The sequence below is a fragment of the Porites lutea genome, chromosome 6, assembly GCF_958299795.1.
Source record: "Porites lutea chromosome 6, jaPorLute2.1, whole genome shotgun sequence".
NCBI classification, from domain to species: domain Eukaryota; kingdom Metazoa; phylum Cnidaria; class Anthozoa; order Scleractinia; family Poritidae; genus Porites; species Porites lutea.
Genome location: NC_133206.1, coordinates 26360034 through 26373946, shown reverse-complemented (window position 1 = coordinate 26373946; position 13913 = coordinate 26360034). Strand labels below are relative to the sequence as shown.

General features: G+C 39.0%; 1 protein-coding gene across 1 annotated transcript; it reads right to left on the bottom strand.

The window, feature by feature from the left end:
• LOC140941218 (alpha-L-iduronidase-like) lies at positions 1-12830 on the bottom strand. Its single transcript, XM_073390199.1, has 9 exons — positions 12238-12830; positions 9090-9298; positions 7422-7688; positions 6596-6645; positions 5686-6175; positions 4613-4738; positions 3802-3872; positions 2518-2630; positions 1-379 (listed from the first exon to the last, which is right to left on the bottom strand). Exons 1-9 carry the CDS (start codon positions 12713-12715, stop codon positions 264-266), a joined length of 1920 nt encoding a protein of 639 aa, XP_073246300.1. The 5' UTR covers positions 12716-12830; the 3' UTR covers positions 1-263.
• Between the last annotated feature and the right edge of the window lie 1083 nt (positions 12831-13913).

Here is a 13913-nt window from a genome sequence, read left to right as displayed (position 1 = left end):
TCAAGGTCTCAATTATGAATTTATTTTCTTACGTTTTGTAGTTCTTGAGATCTTTCGATTTACTTGTAGCACATATTTTCAAAAAGCTGGTCTTTGCTCATTGAGGTAAAACACATTTGCAAGAAAGTGAGTTATCCTTTGCCTTGTAGTGTAGCAATTTAATATTTTTGCATACTCTCTACATGCCAATAATCGATCTAAATGTTCCTTGTTTTTCTAAGAAGTGAATTAACTGGCCTTTTTACTAAAGTATCTGAAAACAATCAGAATTCAAGTGATGGGTGTATCCTCTGGATAACTGGATCTGAAGGAAGACTGCGTCTTCCCCAAAAATCCAAGGCCACAATAACATACCATCCTTGAGCGTGCCTTCTGTCATCTGCAAAAAAAAATGACGTACGTCACTGGAAGTGAGGCCTTTTCCCTTTTAGTATGCCTTGACGCTAGCAAATTTGTACTGCTTTGTCCTTATGCTTACGCTTTTAGAGACGATTCCCCCCCCCCCCCCCCCAAGAACTTGTGCAAAACCACTGCCCAAGAATGCAAAAAAGTGCACTTCCGGTTGACTTGCGTCCCTCAAAAACGTTTGCCAAGACAGGACAAGACAAGAAGAAACGAGACGAGACGAGATGAGACAAGACAGGACAGGACAGGACAGAACAGGCCAAGATAAGACAAGACAGGACAGGACAGGACAGGACAGGACAGGACAAGACAAGATAGGACAGGACAGAACACGGCAAGACGGAACGAGATGACATGAGACAAGACAAGACAAGACAAGACAAGACAAGACAGGACAAGAAGAGACGAGACAGGATGAGACAAGACAAACAAGACAAGACAAGAAGAGACAAAACTCTAGACAAGAAAACACAAGACGACTACAAGGCGAGACAAGGAAGGTAAAAGACAAGACAAATCTAATCTCGTACCCAGAGCTCTTGTTGACGAAGCCGAAGGCGAGATCTGGTCTGGTCAAATCCGATTTGTACACGTGATCTCCTGTCAGGAATGTGACAGGCGACGAAAGAGCGCATGCTCCAAATAAATCCTCAAAATCGCTGCCGTTTTTCGCCGTGTTAAACAGCAAATTTGATAGAGCCGTAAAGTTTTTTCTAACAAAACGTGGTCATACGCACATCTTACAGCGGCTACCACTAACACGCGTCCTCAAATGGTTTTCTGCGAGTTCTTGCTAGTTCTGGATTCTATTCGATAACTTGAAGAATGATAAGTAGATCTGCAGGTTACAAAATTCATTTTCGAAAACAGCCTCCATTTAGAGGAAACGTTTCTCTCCCTTGTCGGTGTGATATCTTTCGTTTCTTTGAATTTCTACTCCTTGGCAATTCGTCCACGGCTCCCGTGTTTTCATACAATCAAATAAATAAACAACCTGAAAACGTTTACGTAAATAGAGAGTGTTTCGGCTATTTCACTCAGCTCGCAGAGACCTCGTTGTTTTACCAATGTAATCCTTCATCTTAATTCAATAATTAAAAACGCCGTCGTCATTCGAAATTATTCTTATAAGTCTTTGCCCTGCATTCAGCAATGAAGGAACCTCTGTCAGCGCGCGTGAGAAAATCATGGAAACAGTTGATTGACGTCCACGAAAACTCAGGTTTCAACAAAGAGAAAAAAAAACCCTTCGAGGGCGCGTGCTAGTGGTAACCGCTGAAAGTATGAACCAACTAATTTGTTGTTGTTGTTCTTTGTAACATCAAATTCAACTCAACAGTTACTTTAAAATGGGCTCCTGTTTAAATTTAGTAATTATCATAGCGCGCGCTAAAGCCTTAAGGCAGTACGCGTCAGTTTCTTGGTGAGAAGTTTTTTTTATCCTTTTTAAAAGTCTTTATTGATATTTAATACCTCCGTTCTCGGGCTTTATCTCTTACATAGAGCGAGTTTTGAAAAGTCTTTAAAGATAAGATAAAATGGTTTACAATTTATATTGAGACGGAAAACTACTTTTTCAGTGAAATTCTTTTTTGAACAGAACTGAAGACTTTGCAAAGAATGACCTTTTGTGCAGACGCCATAGCGCGCGCAGGAGACAACATTCGCGTCATTCGCTCACAATCTAGCCAATCCAAAAAATTGAATTTTCTCACTTGACCAGATTCCGCCTTCGCCTTTGTCATTAGAGATCTGGGTACGAGATCAAAGACAAGTCAAGACAATAGAACACAACGCGAAAAAAGACGAAACAAGACAAGACACTAGACAAAAAAGGACAAGACACAAGGCAAGAATAGACAAGACACAAGACAAGACCCAAGACAAGAAAAGATATTGCACAAGACAAGACCGTGACAAGACTGACACTTATGGGATTCGTGTCCGAAAACCAGGAATTTCTGATATCAGAAAATGGCGCCAATAATAATGAACTCGAGTAAAGCTAAGCGGGTAAACAATAAGTTTTTGATCATATAAAACGCAGCAATTCTATAGCTTTATTATACGTCTATAAGATTCGAACGTACTTCTAACACCTCATGAACTCACCTTGAGATAACACATGATGAAAGCTGGTAAAAATTATGTCGATTTCATTTACTCGATTGAAGGGTCCATGTGAACTCTTGACTGAGTATAAAACTTCAAAGGAGCGAATGCATCTACAAAGCGAACCACAATAACAAACGTTCAAGTATGCCCGCCTACTGTTGCACAGGCCATGCAAGTACAACATGTGCTTGGGACAAGGGAACCAATGCTGAAGTGTTGGGTTTATGGTGGACAGTAACTAGAATCATGAACAATTGGTGTTCTCAAACACAGGTTAGTTTGGAAGTCTTAGAGAATATATCACGTCACAACAACTCTGTTGAAATCGTTAAGATGATATGGTGTTGGCTGTTTAATAAAGCCATCTTTGCTGCAGCGATTGACGCTGTTTTCCTTTTGCCATTGGTCAGTTTTAAATTTCCGAAAAAAGGAAGGTGGTTTTTCGGTTTTTGATAGTTATTTGTTGCGTTGATTATTAATAAGGTACATTTTTTGGAGAAATTAAAACTTTCATAAGTAGACTGAGCATGATCGTCCGGGTAAACGTAGTCTTCAATGGGAATGTCGTTGACAGCGACTGACGTTTCGACAACCTGTGCGGTCAGTCAGTGAGTTGTATTATGTCAGTTGATAGTATTAAACCTTGGTTATTGATCTGATTGGTTAATTAAGCGGCGATGTTGTTGATCGTCTGTTAGTTGAGCTGTGACGTCATTGGTGCGTTCCGATCCGTCTATTGTCATACGTTTCTAGTCAAATTGTCGGCTGTCCAGTCATTCTCTCGTAGTAAGTTTTGCTTGAGTCCGTCAAAAAGTCGTTTTGTCGGCGCCGGTAAATGTTGACTACGATTCAGGGGCATTTGCTCTAAGTTAGTAAACCAGGGCTCTAAAGCAAGTCGTTGAGAGTAGACTGTAGAATAAATAATACATGTTGCAGAGTCCAAGTCGATTTGATGTTTCGCCTGTAAATGGAGTTCAGCAACGTGATTGTTGACATCACCATTTCTTGTCACTCGTTTATGTTCAGTCAGTCGCGTGCCAAGGTTTCTGCCGGTTTCACCAATGTTAGTGACCTGGCAGTCGCAGCATTTGATCCTGCATACTGCTCCCTGTCTGTCCTCCAAAGTCCGTATAGTTAAACTTTAACAAGAACATCCATAAAATGTTTTGAAAAAGCCGAATCTGCGGTTTTTGGCGGTTTCCACCAAGTTTTGGGCATTGTGGTTTCACTATTACGGTTGAAGTTATAGTTACAGTGAAGAATAAAACTGACAATTGTTACCTTGACGGCACATCTGTCCACGTCACTAACACCTCATAAGAAGACACAGTGATCAGTCTAATACCTACAACCTGTGCACACAAAGCAAATCATGTACGCAAACGCTGGGATTAATGACCTGCTACGTGTACTATGGTCTACTATTAAAGGATTTAGAAAAAATACGGAGGAGACCAGTTTTTAAGAAACACGCACTTGAATCCGTGCTATGTTGCCATGAAATGCGACCATTTTGGACGTTGATTAAAAGCATTTTGAGAAAATCAAATAGACTTGACGATACGTCGACCACAAGAACAAGCGCGGGGCGAGACAACTTCTGACCGATGACCTTACCAAAATGCCCCTGATGGAGACCTTTGCAAAAGATCTCTGCTAGGAGAGAAAGGAGGTTTAGAGGAACTATAACTGAAAAAATGCGTACACAGAGGCTTTATCGTTTCAAATGGAAAACTCAGAGTATCCGTTTCAATCTTCTTTTAAAAAGCCTTCTAATTTAACCATTTGAACAGTTGTCCAAGATGTTTTTGAAAAACCAGCATCCGTTAAACAACTTTAAAAGAAGTAAAAGGTTAACTAGCCCGTTTTCAAACATCCGTCCGTTTTAGAAAGACGTTTAAAAGGTTTCTAATCTGTGTTCTGTAGGAAACCTATTTTGCAAGTAAAAGAAAAATTTCCACTGAACGGCTTGTAGCAGCGAAGAGGGAAACCGGAAAGCGGATTGTGGATCCCTAAGCCGGTTACTGTTATAGATAACATACGCAGACAAATAAGGAGCACTTTTCACTAAATAAACACTGTTATTAATCACCTTAGGTGGAGGTGCTGTAGTCTTTGCACAGACATGCATCAAACTTATTCCTGGCAATGGAACATCCAGTGATATATTGAATGGATTTGATGATAGACTACTGGGACCAATGGTTCTGACAGGTTCCTAAAATGATTTAAAAAGAAACAACAGTGTAGGTACATTATCGTATTATAATGCACGGCAAGAAGGAGCAAAGAGTACAGCACTTGTCTACGGAAAATCCATAAATCAGCAGTACTGACTAGCAAATTTGAAAGAAGTGGAAGCACACTACGCAGGACACAGTACGAGAGATATTCATCGACACTGGATACCCGGGTTGACGAAGCAGGAGACCATCTGCATGTACCGACGTTCCTTAGCGTAAAAACTGTTGCAACAATGTTACCAATGTTGGAACTGTTCGAATCAATATCTAAACAATGTTGTGACAATTCGAAACAATATCAAAACGGGTGGGCCTAGAATGCGAGAATGTGGAAATGGGAGTTGGGAGTGGCGCGTTAAGAGTTGCGAGTTGAGTATCGAGCTACGAGTAATGGAAAATTGACGAGCTTAGCTGCAGTCTGTCTATTCTGTCAATTAAAAGAATTAAAAGGTACATCTTGCGACTAAATAAAACGCTGTCGAACGATCAAGTACTTGGTTCGACTAGTTAAAACTTTCAAAAAAGACGCTTTTTCTAGTTAGCCATCAGGCGTAAGGCGTTCAGCGTTCTCTTCTCGCGGCGTGGGACTTGTAAAAGCTGACGGCATGTGACAAATTTCGCGTGACCGGTAAGGGATCGAACGCCTGGGTACTAAACTGGATATACCCGAAAATGCTAATCATTTTATGCTAATTTTCATATTTCCAAAGTTTGGAAAATTAGAGATAATTCTTGGGGTGTCTTGGTGTTGCGGACGGGTACAATCACCAAATAACATAACCAAAAGCGGGACTGAAAACACTGAACAAAACTCACACCAGCACACTACTCAATATATAGTTTCCGAAACAACAAGAAGCCCGTTTTGTTTTTAGTGGATAAAAGCGCAAGGCATAAGTAATAAATATCATGGTTTTTTCACCTGGTGACGACGAAGCTCATTAAACTGATCATCACTAGGAAACGCAGGTGATCCCATCTCTTTCCACAGCTGATATGGATTACCACGGGCATTATCCAGCTTATATACGACAAAAACTAAATCCTCTTTTACTGGTAAATTCACTACAGACACGATCACTTGTGAAATAGCAGTTCTCCCTGATGTGTCATTGCTGTTGTACAGGATGGCTACCAATTCCCAATCAGTAATGTCAGAGTACATTTGAGGCTTCCGAACAGATGCCATTACTCCAACATCGTTGTCACTGTTGTGAGTTGTAACAAGGCTTTTGATTTGTTGATCGCCTAACAGAGCCAGCAGTCCCATTGCACTAAGAACAGGTTTCTTCAAAAATTCAACCTTTCTGGGATGAGAGTGGTTCATTTGGAATCGAGCTAACAGTGTGCGTTGACGGAAGTAAGATGGAGGATAACCAATAAACCCATTATCGTTACTTAGTAGGCTGTATCTGGAAAGAGTAAGAATAACAGTTATTCCAAGACACGTTCAGTCACTACTTTAAATTTGAATTATTACGAAGTGAGAATTTTTTGGACTTCGAAAAATAAAAAAACTTCAGAGTCATAGCAGAACGATTTGGAGGTTTTTCTTTGAAATTTTAGACTCATTGAACTGAGGAGATACAGTGTCTAAATGATGTTACACCTATAGGACATAGCTCCTAAAGCATGTCCTAAACGCTATTTTTTACCATCGACAGAATTCATTTACGATCTAGCGAGAATCAAATAAAGGAAGTCAGCAGATTGCTATTCTGCTAATGACCCTGTCGTTTTTTGCCACGCGAAGGATTTCGTAAACGCTAAAAGCCATACAAGAAAGAAACCTCTGCTCACAAGGTAGGGACTTAAATGGTTAAATATTGTACCTGATACTGAAGTTATGTTTTAATAACATCTCTTGATGCTGTGCCAGTATCTAATAGCAAAAATAAATTGTCATCTGATAAATACCTTAAGCTACAAGCATGTACTGCGATGACTTTACCAAGGATCCAAATGAAATAAATTCTTCGCTGTCATTATCAATGGGAGATTTAAAGTATGAGCTAGCTGTGATAGCAAGAGTGACGTGGCTACAAGGTTTGAGCAACACAGGCCCAAGGCTAAGGTTTGAAAACAACTACTTTTCGCCCTTGATCCGTAAAATAAAAAAAAAACAGAGCTGGTTTTAAGCTCCAAGCATCGATGACGGCCAATGGTCACTTCCATTCAAGTAAGAGTTGAAACTATTAGTCACCAGCCCTTTGTGAGAAACTTGGGAGTGATACTTGACCAGGATGTGGCAATGGATAAACTCATAGGTATGATATGTAAAACCTCCCAACACCATCTTCGAAACATAGGGAACGTTACAAAATTCTTAGATCAAGGTTCTGCTGAAACCTTAGTTCACTCCATCGTTCTTTTAAGTGTTCCGAGATCTAGAACTGTGACTTACAGAGATAGGGCGTTCCCCATCCCTGGACCAAGGCTTTGGAATGAGCTACCAGATTCTTTAAGAAAGGCTGCCGACATCAGTGCCTTTAAAAGTCAACTAAAAACCCATCTCTTCAAGAAAGGGTACCTTTAAAAGTTGTTTTGCCTTGATTCATTTGTGAATTCGAAGGTGTTGCATCTAACTACAAGATCATGATTTCTTTTAGGCTGTTCTGTTACAGTAGTCTATACTGAGCTTATATCAAGTTTCCTTACTTTGACAACAATAGCTGCATATGTTGCATCTGCTCTCCAGTCTTCAGTTTTGCTCCATCCAACAAGTGGATCTCCTTCATCATTGTACACAGGTACATTCTTGTACTTAGGAAACCTTTGTGCCATTTCCTCTTGGGTCACATATTCATCATGTAAAATGGTCATAGAGTGTCCCTGGCCTTTGATGTGAAATGACACAAAGTCAAGCCTTACCCCTCTCTCACCAGTAAAGAAGTTAGTTCCATTGTAACAGTGCTGCAGCAAAGTCTACAAAGTAAAAATAGATAAAATCACACTTTTAGGTCTTTTAGAAAACATTTCAAAACATCTATAGGCATTATTTACCAAGAGTGAGATCAAGATGGCTGAATATTGGCCAAGTTTTGTTTTTGTTTTTGTTTTTCTATCTTGGCCCATAAAAATGCACAAAACAAAGGATCGCGGCCAATAATCAACGATCATGACTGAACAATTTACTATATAGTCTACGCAGTCCATAGCAAGCAAGATAGACCCATCTTGTCTGTACAGGGTAGCCAACTGGGACACAGGACTTGCTTTGTTTCATCTTACCCACTAATGCAGAAGGCAGCTATATAATATAACATAACAGATATTAAGTATGGCTCTGTTTAAGCCACAGTTTTCACTAAAAAAATATTGAAATTGTCTTTTAGCTTTAATTTTTTTGTGGTAATGACAGCGTGAAACAAAAAAAAGTTTTTAACCAGAAAATTACCAATTACTGATTACGAGTCTTCATAGCCAATAACATCACGGCTTAACTGACAGACGACAATAACATCGCGACGTAATTGACCAATCAGATCAATAACCAGAGTATAATACCATCAACCGACGTGAAACAACTCACTTTGACTCTGAAGATGACTACCGCACAGGTTGTTGAAACGTCAGTCAGTGTCAACAACAACAACAGTCCTATTCAGGACTACGTTCACCCGGATGATCAAACTCAACCTACTTTTGAAATGACTCCTGGGTTCAAACCTTTCACAAACTAGTTTATTTTGAAACCAAATAGAGTAAATAATTAAATAACAAGGAAATACAATAATTTATTATACATGACTAAGTAACACAATATACACAGCAAATGTATATATTTGCAGTGATGACAGTCTGAAAAGAAAGAAGTTATTATCCAGAAACTGGCTTATTCTAAAACCAGATAGAGTAAATAATTAAATCTTAATTTAAGACTGAAATGCAATTAGTTTATTATATGACAAAGTAACACAATAATCAAGTAACCCAACATGTAGAGGCAATAGTAAAGTACAGTTAAAAGGATTTGATGCACTAGTTTATTGTTAGGAACCAAAAATGATCAAACAGTCATCAGTTGAAATTAAAAAAGACAATTACAGACCCAAATCAGCCTTGTCCCATGGCCTTGTCTCAGTCGGTGGGAATAAAAGACACTCTAACTTATGTAACAACCTCACAAGTTGTAACCGAGACGATCAATACCTACTGTCTTCAAGGATTGTGGGAAAAGGGCAGCCTGGCATGGGACCACATGAGACCCAAGTTATATTAATTTTGGTTAACCCACATTTGGAGGGTCCACAGTTTCCTGCACTAAAAATGGAAAAACAATAACTTATTAGTGAAAAGTGATACACAAGTAACGATTAAACATACCCAAAATATTGGAGCTGTGCTTGGGTGCCCTGCTGCGGGTCCTCCAAGGCGCAAAGAAGGATGGGCAATTTTAAGTCCCTCAGAACATGCATCATAATACCGAAGGAATCCTTCAGTCGACACATGCAGGCCATCAAAATGCTTTTCATTCTCTGGTTCATTCCAAGATTCAAAATTCCACTCTGATACTTCTTTTACACCAAAGACCTCTTCAGAAAATTAAGAAAATAATGCATAGTTAATTCTTTGCTTTTAGGCAATTGATATTGCAAACACATTCCCTATCACAACAGCAGCATGGTCAATTTAAAAAAGATTCCTACAAATTCAATCATGCAGCTTGCACAGAGATGAAAAGATAAAAATAGAGTCAACTCTCCCTCATACAGCCACCTCTCAGAATCAGCTAAAGGTTATCATCTTAGAGAGCTGCAGGCCAGTAACAGAGAGAATAAGAGAAAATGAAAGGAAAACAGCATGGATCAACTCTAAGAGTCTATTTTAGGAAATAATGCCACCACAAAGAGGTATCTGTTAGGAGGGAGTTGACAGTAAAGTGCACTAAGCCTTATAAAGGAGAAGGAAACTTAAGTAAGCTGCCCTTTAATTAACTGGTCTTTATTAGAACCAGAAGTTGTCTTTATAATTATTTATTGGTCACCTAGAATTTTACCTACTGAATAACTGAGACAGACCGACTGACTGACTGACTGACTGACTAACTGAAAGTCAAAAGCTAATTGCTTGGCTTTTGCTAATCTTATGTCTTTGAGTAATAATAATAATAATGATAATAATAATAATAATAATAATAATAACAATAATAAAGGTTTATTATTATGTGACATGACACTACCATACGATGTCACAATGATAATTGGTCCTGGGACAACCCTATATTTACGCTATAAACCCAGTTTTCAAGATGCTCAGTCCTTAAATGGGGTATCTTTCAGGATAGTGGTCCTTTGATATGGCACCTGAAAGTACAGGACCTGATCCACTGTAAACACCTGAAACTAAACTACACCTGATATACTTAACATTAACCAAATCTTGGAACCATGTTTACCCTCAAATTCTAGCTTTATGAATGTCCAGGTAAAGAAAAGAGACAAAAAACAACCTGTTTGAACCAAATAGCATGAAATAATGTTTCACCATTTTCTGTTTATGTGCCTTAAAAGGGGTGTTGATTTTCAATTTTTCCCCTAAGATAAGGTCAGCATTCAATAACCTTTGCAATACACACCAAACCATTTACAAGGCACTGGCCCTCACCTTGTTTAAAATACTCCCTGACTTCCTTCAAAATTTGAAGAAAACATAAGCTCTCTTGGGGATCTTACAGTATTTTAATATCTGCCATAAAAATTTAACAGTGGCAGATCAAGAGGAGGGGCCTAAGCAGGAGGGGGGAACAGGCACCCACTTACTTTTAGCCCAAACTGAGATCCTCAGGGCCAAGAAAAGTTAATTTTAAAACTGGCCCCCATCTTTACCTTAAAAACTGGATAAGCGGGCTCCACTTTCTTATTCATCACTGTTTACTTGTTCCAACAGTGAACACCATATTGCTTCTATTTATTTTTGTATTGATGATGTAAAACCTTAAGTCCTGGCCAAAATCATCTGTGTCATCAAATAAAATTGATGCAAATTGACAGGGAGTCTCCCGGATAAGCCCAGAAAGTCATCTGAGACCAGTGGCATAGCCAAGGGAGGGTTCCAGGGTTCTGGAACCCTCCCTTGGGCTGCGGCACTGGCTATAGTTTCAAGAGGAATGAGATTTTAGCTGTTAAAGAAAATGAGATGGCTTAGCACATTGTGCAGACTTAAACAGTACTTGTCGGCAACCATGACTGAAGCGAGAGTCCGCTGCACTTGCTCTGAGGAACATTGCATTATGCAAATTGGCCCTAAGGCCAACAATCGACACCTTTGCACATAAGCATCCATGATGTCTCTTTCTTGCTAATACCCTAACTGAGTAAACGGCAAATCACAGGACTACAGTGTGTGTTTTAATGTATTCAACGATTATTAACATATATGTTGTAGTTAATTTTTTGTCTCAGGGAATTTTTATTGTTCTTTTGTTTCAACTGCATTAGTATACATTTCTATACCCAAAAACAAAAGAAAAACAAAAATTACCTGAGATAAAAAATTAACAATCCAAAACATAAACATTATAAAGTCTATCACACTATCTCTTCACTGGAAGTGAAAAAAGCTAGCTTTATTTGGCACTGCTGTCATTGGAAATTTGTGCTCAGAATCACAAAACGGGATTTCTGAGGACTAAAGTATAAACTTTTCTGGGAAACCATCCGAAGATTGATTGTCAATCTAGACAAAAATACCACATTAGGAACCCCTCTATGCAAAAATGCTGGCTATGCCTCTTGAGACTTCCTGTTCAATATTGTAATTATTTCTTAACTACTATCAAAATGTCGTAACATACAATATTGGGCAAACCAATAAATCAATAATGTGTGTTTGCCTATGCCCCACTTGGAAATGAGCTTTTGTTGTGTGTGGCTAGCCTGCGAAAACATCTGTTTCTCCTCGCTCTTCATCGCTGAGGACGTTTCGCGCGGAGGAACGTCCGCGACTCAGCGACAGAAATTCCATACTGATGACGTAAAATCTGTCCAGAATCCAGTCAGAAGCGCTGATTGGTCGACAGAGCAGTTATGTTGTTTTAGCTATTGTTTACAAATGACAGACAAAAGACAAAAGACCAAAAAGGTCAAATGTAAACACAAAGAATCTCTAACAAACAGTCAATATTTGTGGAATATAGTCTAGAAGAAGCATTTGCGTTTTGCTGCAGCTCGTGGGCAGATCAACACAACACTTTACCAAAATCGACCAGAAGACACGCAAAATTAGACATATTTATATTTGGAACCCCATGACTACCGGATTTATTATGTAAACATTGATTTTGCATCATCAGTATGGAATTTCTGTGACTGAGTCGCAGACATTCCTCCGCGCGAAACGTCCTCAGCGACGAAGAGCGAGGAGAAACGGATGTTTTCACAGGCTACTGTGTGGCTAGCGTAGTTAAATCAATTTCTAGTTTGATTGATTGATTGATTGATTGATCAACTGGATAAAGGTTTGGTTACAGCACCTATCAGATGTTTTCCTAGGGCTGCTACAAGACCTCTCCAAGCATATATTTGTTGAACGTCATCGAAATCTGAAAAGAAGTTAGATGGATTTCCCATCAGTTCAAATCCAGGCCGTAAGCCATTGTCAACAAGCAGCTTAATTGCGTTGTCCAGATACGTAAAGTTGTAGACAACGTCCTGATCAACTGTTCTTTCCATAGAAATCAGGTCTAACAGCCAATGAATTCGCACTTGTTTTATTCCCTTTTTAGGTACAGAGCCAATGTACGCCAAGTTCTGCATTTCATCGTTTGTAAAGATGAATTTTTGGAAGTCTTGGTGAGGATCTGGAGGGCAGAATCCAGTGCTTTCCCAGAAGTGTTGCAATGGACCAACAACGCTACTGGCATCCAACAAAACATTAACAACGTCTACTTTGGTTCCAGCTATTAGCGAGAACAGCATTGAACTAATTAGTTCTTTACATAACATCATCATGAGAAATTGAAGTTAAAATGCAACTGAAATTATCCGGGATAATGCATGTTTACTGTTCATCTACGTGAACAAGATCGGACAAGATTTAGACAGTGCTAGGAACAGCGGACTCGTAAATTTATCGTGCCAGTCTCCCCCCCGTCCTAGTCGTTGATGGAGCCTTTTCGCTCACGTGACCAGCAGGTATGCAAATTTAAGGGTCTCAATGGAGTGGTGGCTTGGTTATTGGCTAACATTTTTTTTTCATTTACGGTTAACAAAAAAGTTAAAAATTAATTTCTTTGTTTCAAAAAGTTTTCTATCTTTAAAAGAAAAATAAAGGTCTTTGGATCATCTCGGGATGAAATAAGCTATTCTTTTGAAAAAAATTTAACATTTGATAGATCATACTTTTAATTTTATAAAGTATTTCACTTCCTGAATATTATTATACGCATAGAAATTTCAATGGTCAATTTAAAACAATCTCTGTAAAAAGCAAAAGCTGACACGCGAACGCCCAACTTAAGGCCGGGGCGCGACATTCATTTTTAACAGAAATGGCTGTTTTAACACTAGAGACGGATTATTCGTGTGAGACGGGTTATCCGTTTGATAATCATAACTATAACAAAATTCTCAAATCTGATTGGTTCTCAACTGCCCTGATTTCAGCCTTAATAGGACAGTACGCGTCATGCCTGAGTAATTGGACAGTACGCGCCATCACGCGCGCGCTTAAATGGCTTTTTTTTCATTGCTAGCGAAAAAATCCTGGAATTTCTTGTATTTTGATTTAAAAAGAGCCCTATATATCACAAATTTTGTTAAAGTTATGATTAATTGGTAACAGAACTTCGTGTCGTCCAATTCGGTCTGTAATCATACTCGTGATTAAACAAATCGGACTCCCGCTACGCGGTCGTCCGATTTTGTTAATCACTCGTATGATTACAGACCGAATTGGACTCCACTCAGTCCTGTTACCATTACTAATTCGCGTCAGATAGGTAAAAAGTGTTAATTTGAAAATGGATATGGTATTAAATTTGAATGAACAATCTGCCTGAATTTATTTTATCCGTCAATTTTGACGGACAGTTTGAAGATGGATTATCCATTTCAGATTGTCTGTGTACAGCCACCCCCTCCCCTCAGAAAAAAATCGGAGAAGGGTTTCTGTGGGGGAGGGGGCGGCTTTACAAAGGCTAGTCTCAGA

Coding starts and splice junctions, on each gene's coding strand:
- LOC140941218 (XM_073390199.1), bottom strand. CDS start 12,715: ATGATGATGTTATGTAAAGAACTAATTAGTTCAATGCTGTTCTCGCTA. Junction 9,299..12,237: donor CCTAGGAAAACATCTGATAG/GTGCTGTAACCA, acceptor AATTTTCTGAAG/AGGTCTTTGGTGTAAAAGAA. Junction 2,631..3,801: donor TGGACAGATGTGCCGTCAAG/GTAACAATTGTC, acceptor TTCGCTTTGTAG/ATGCATTCGCTCCTTTGAAG.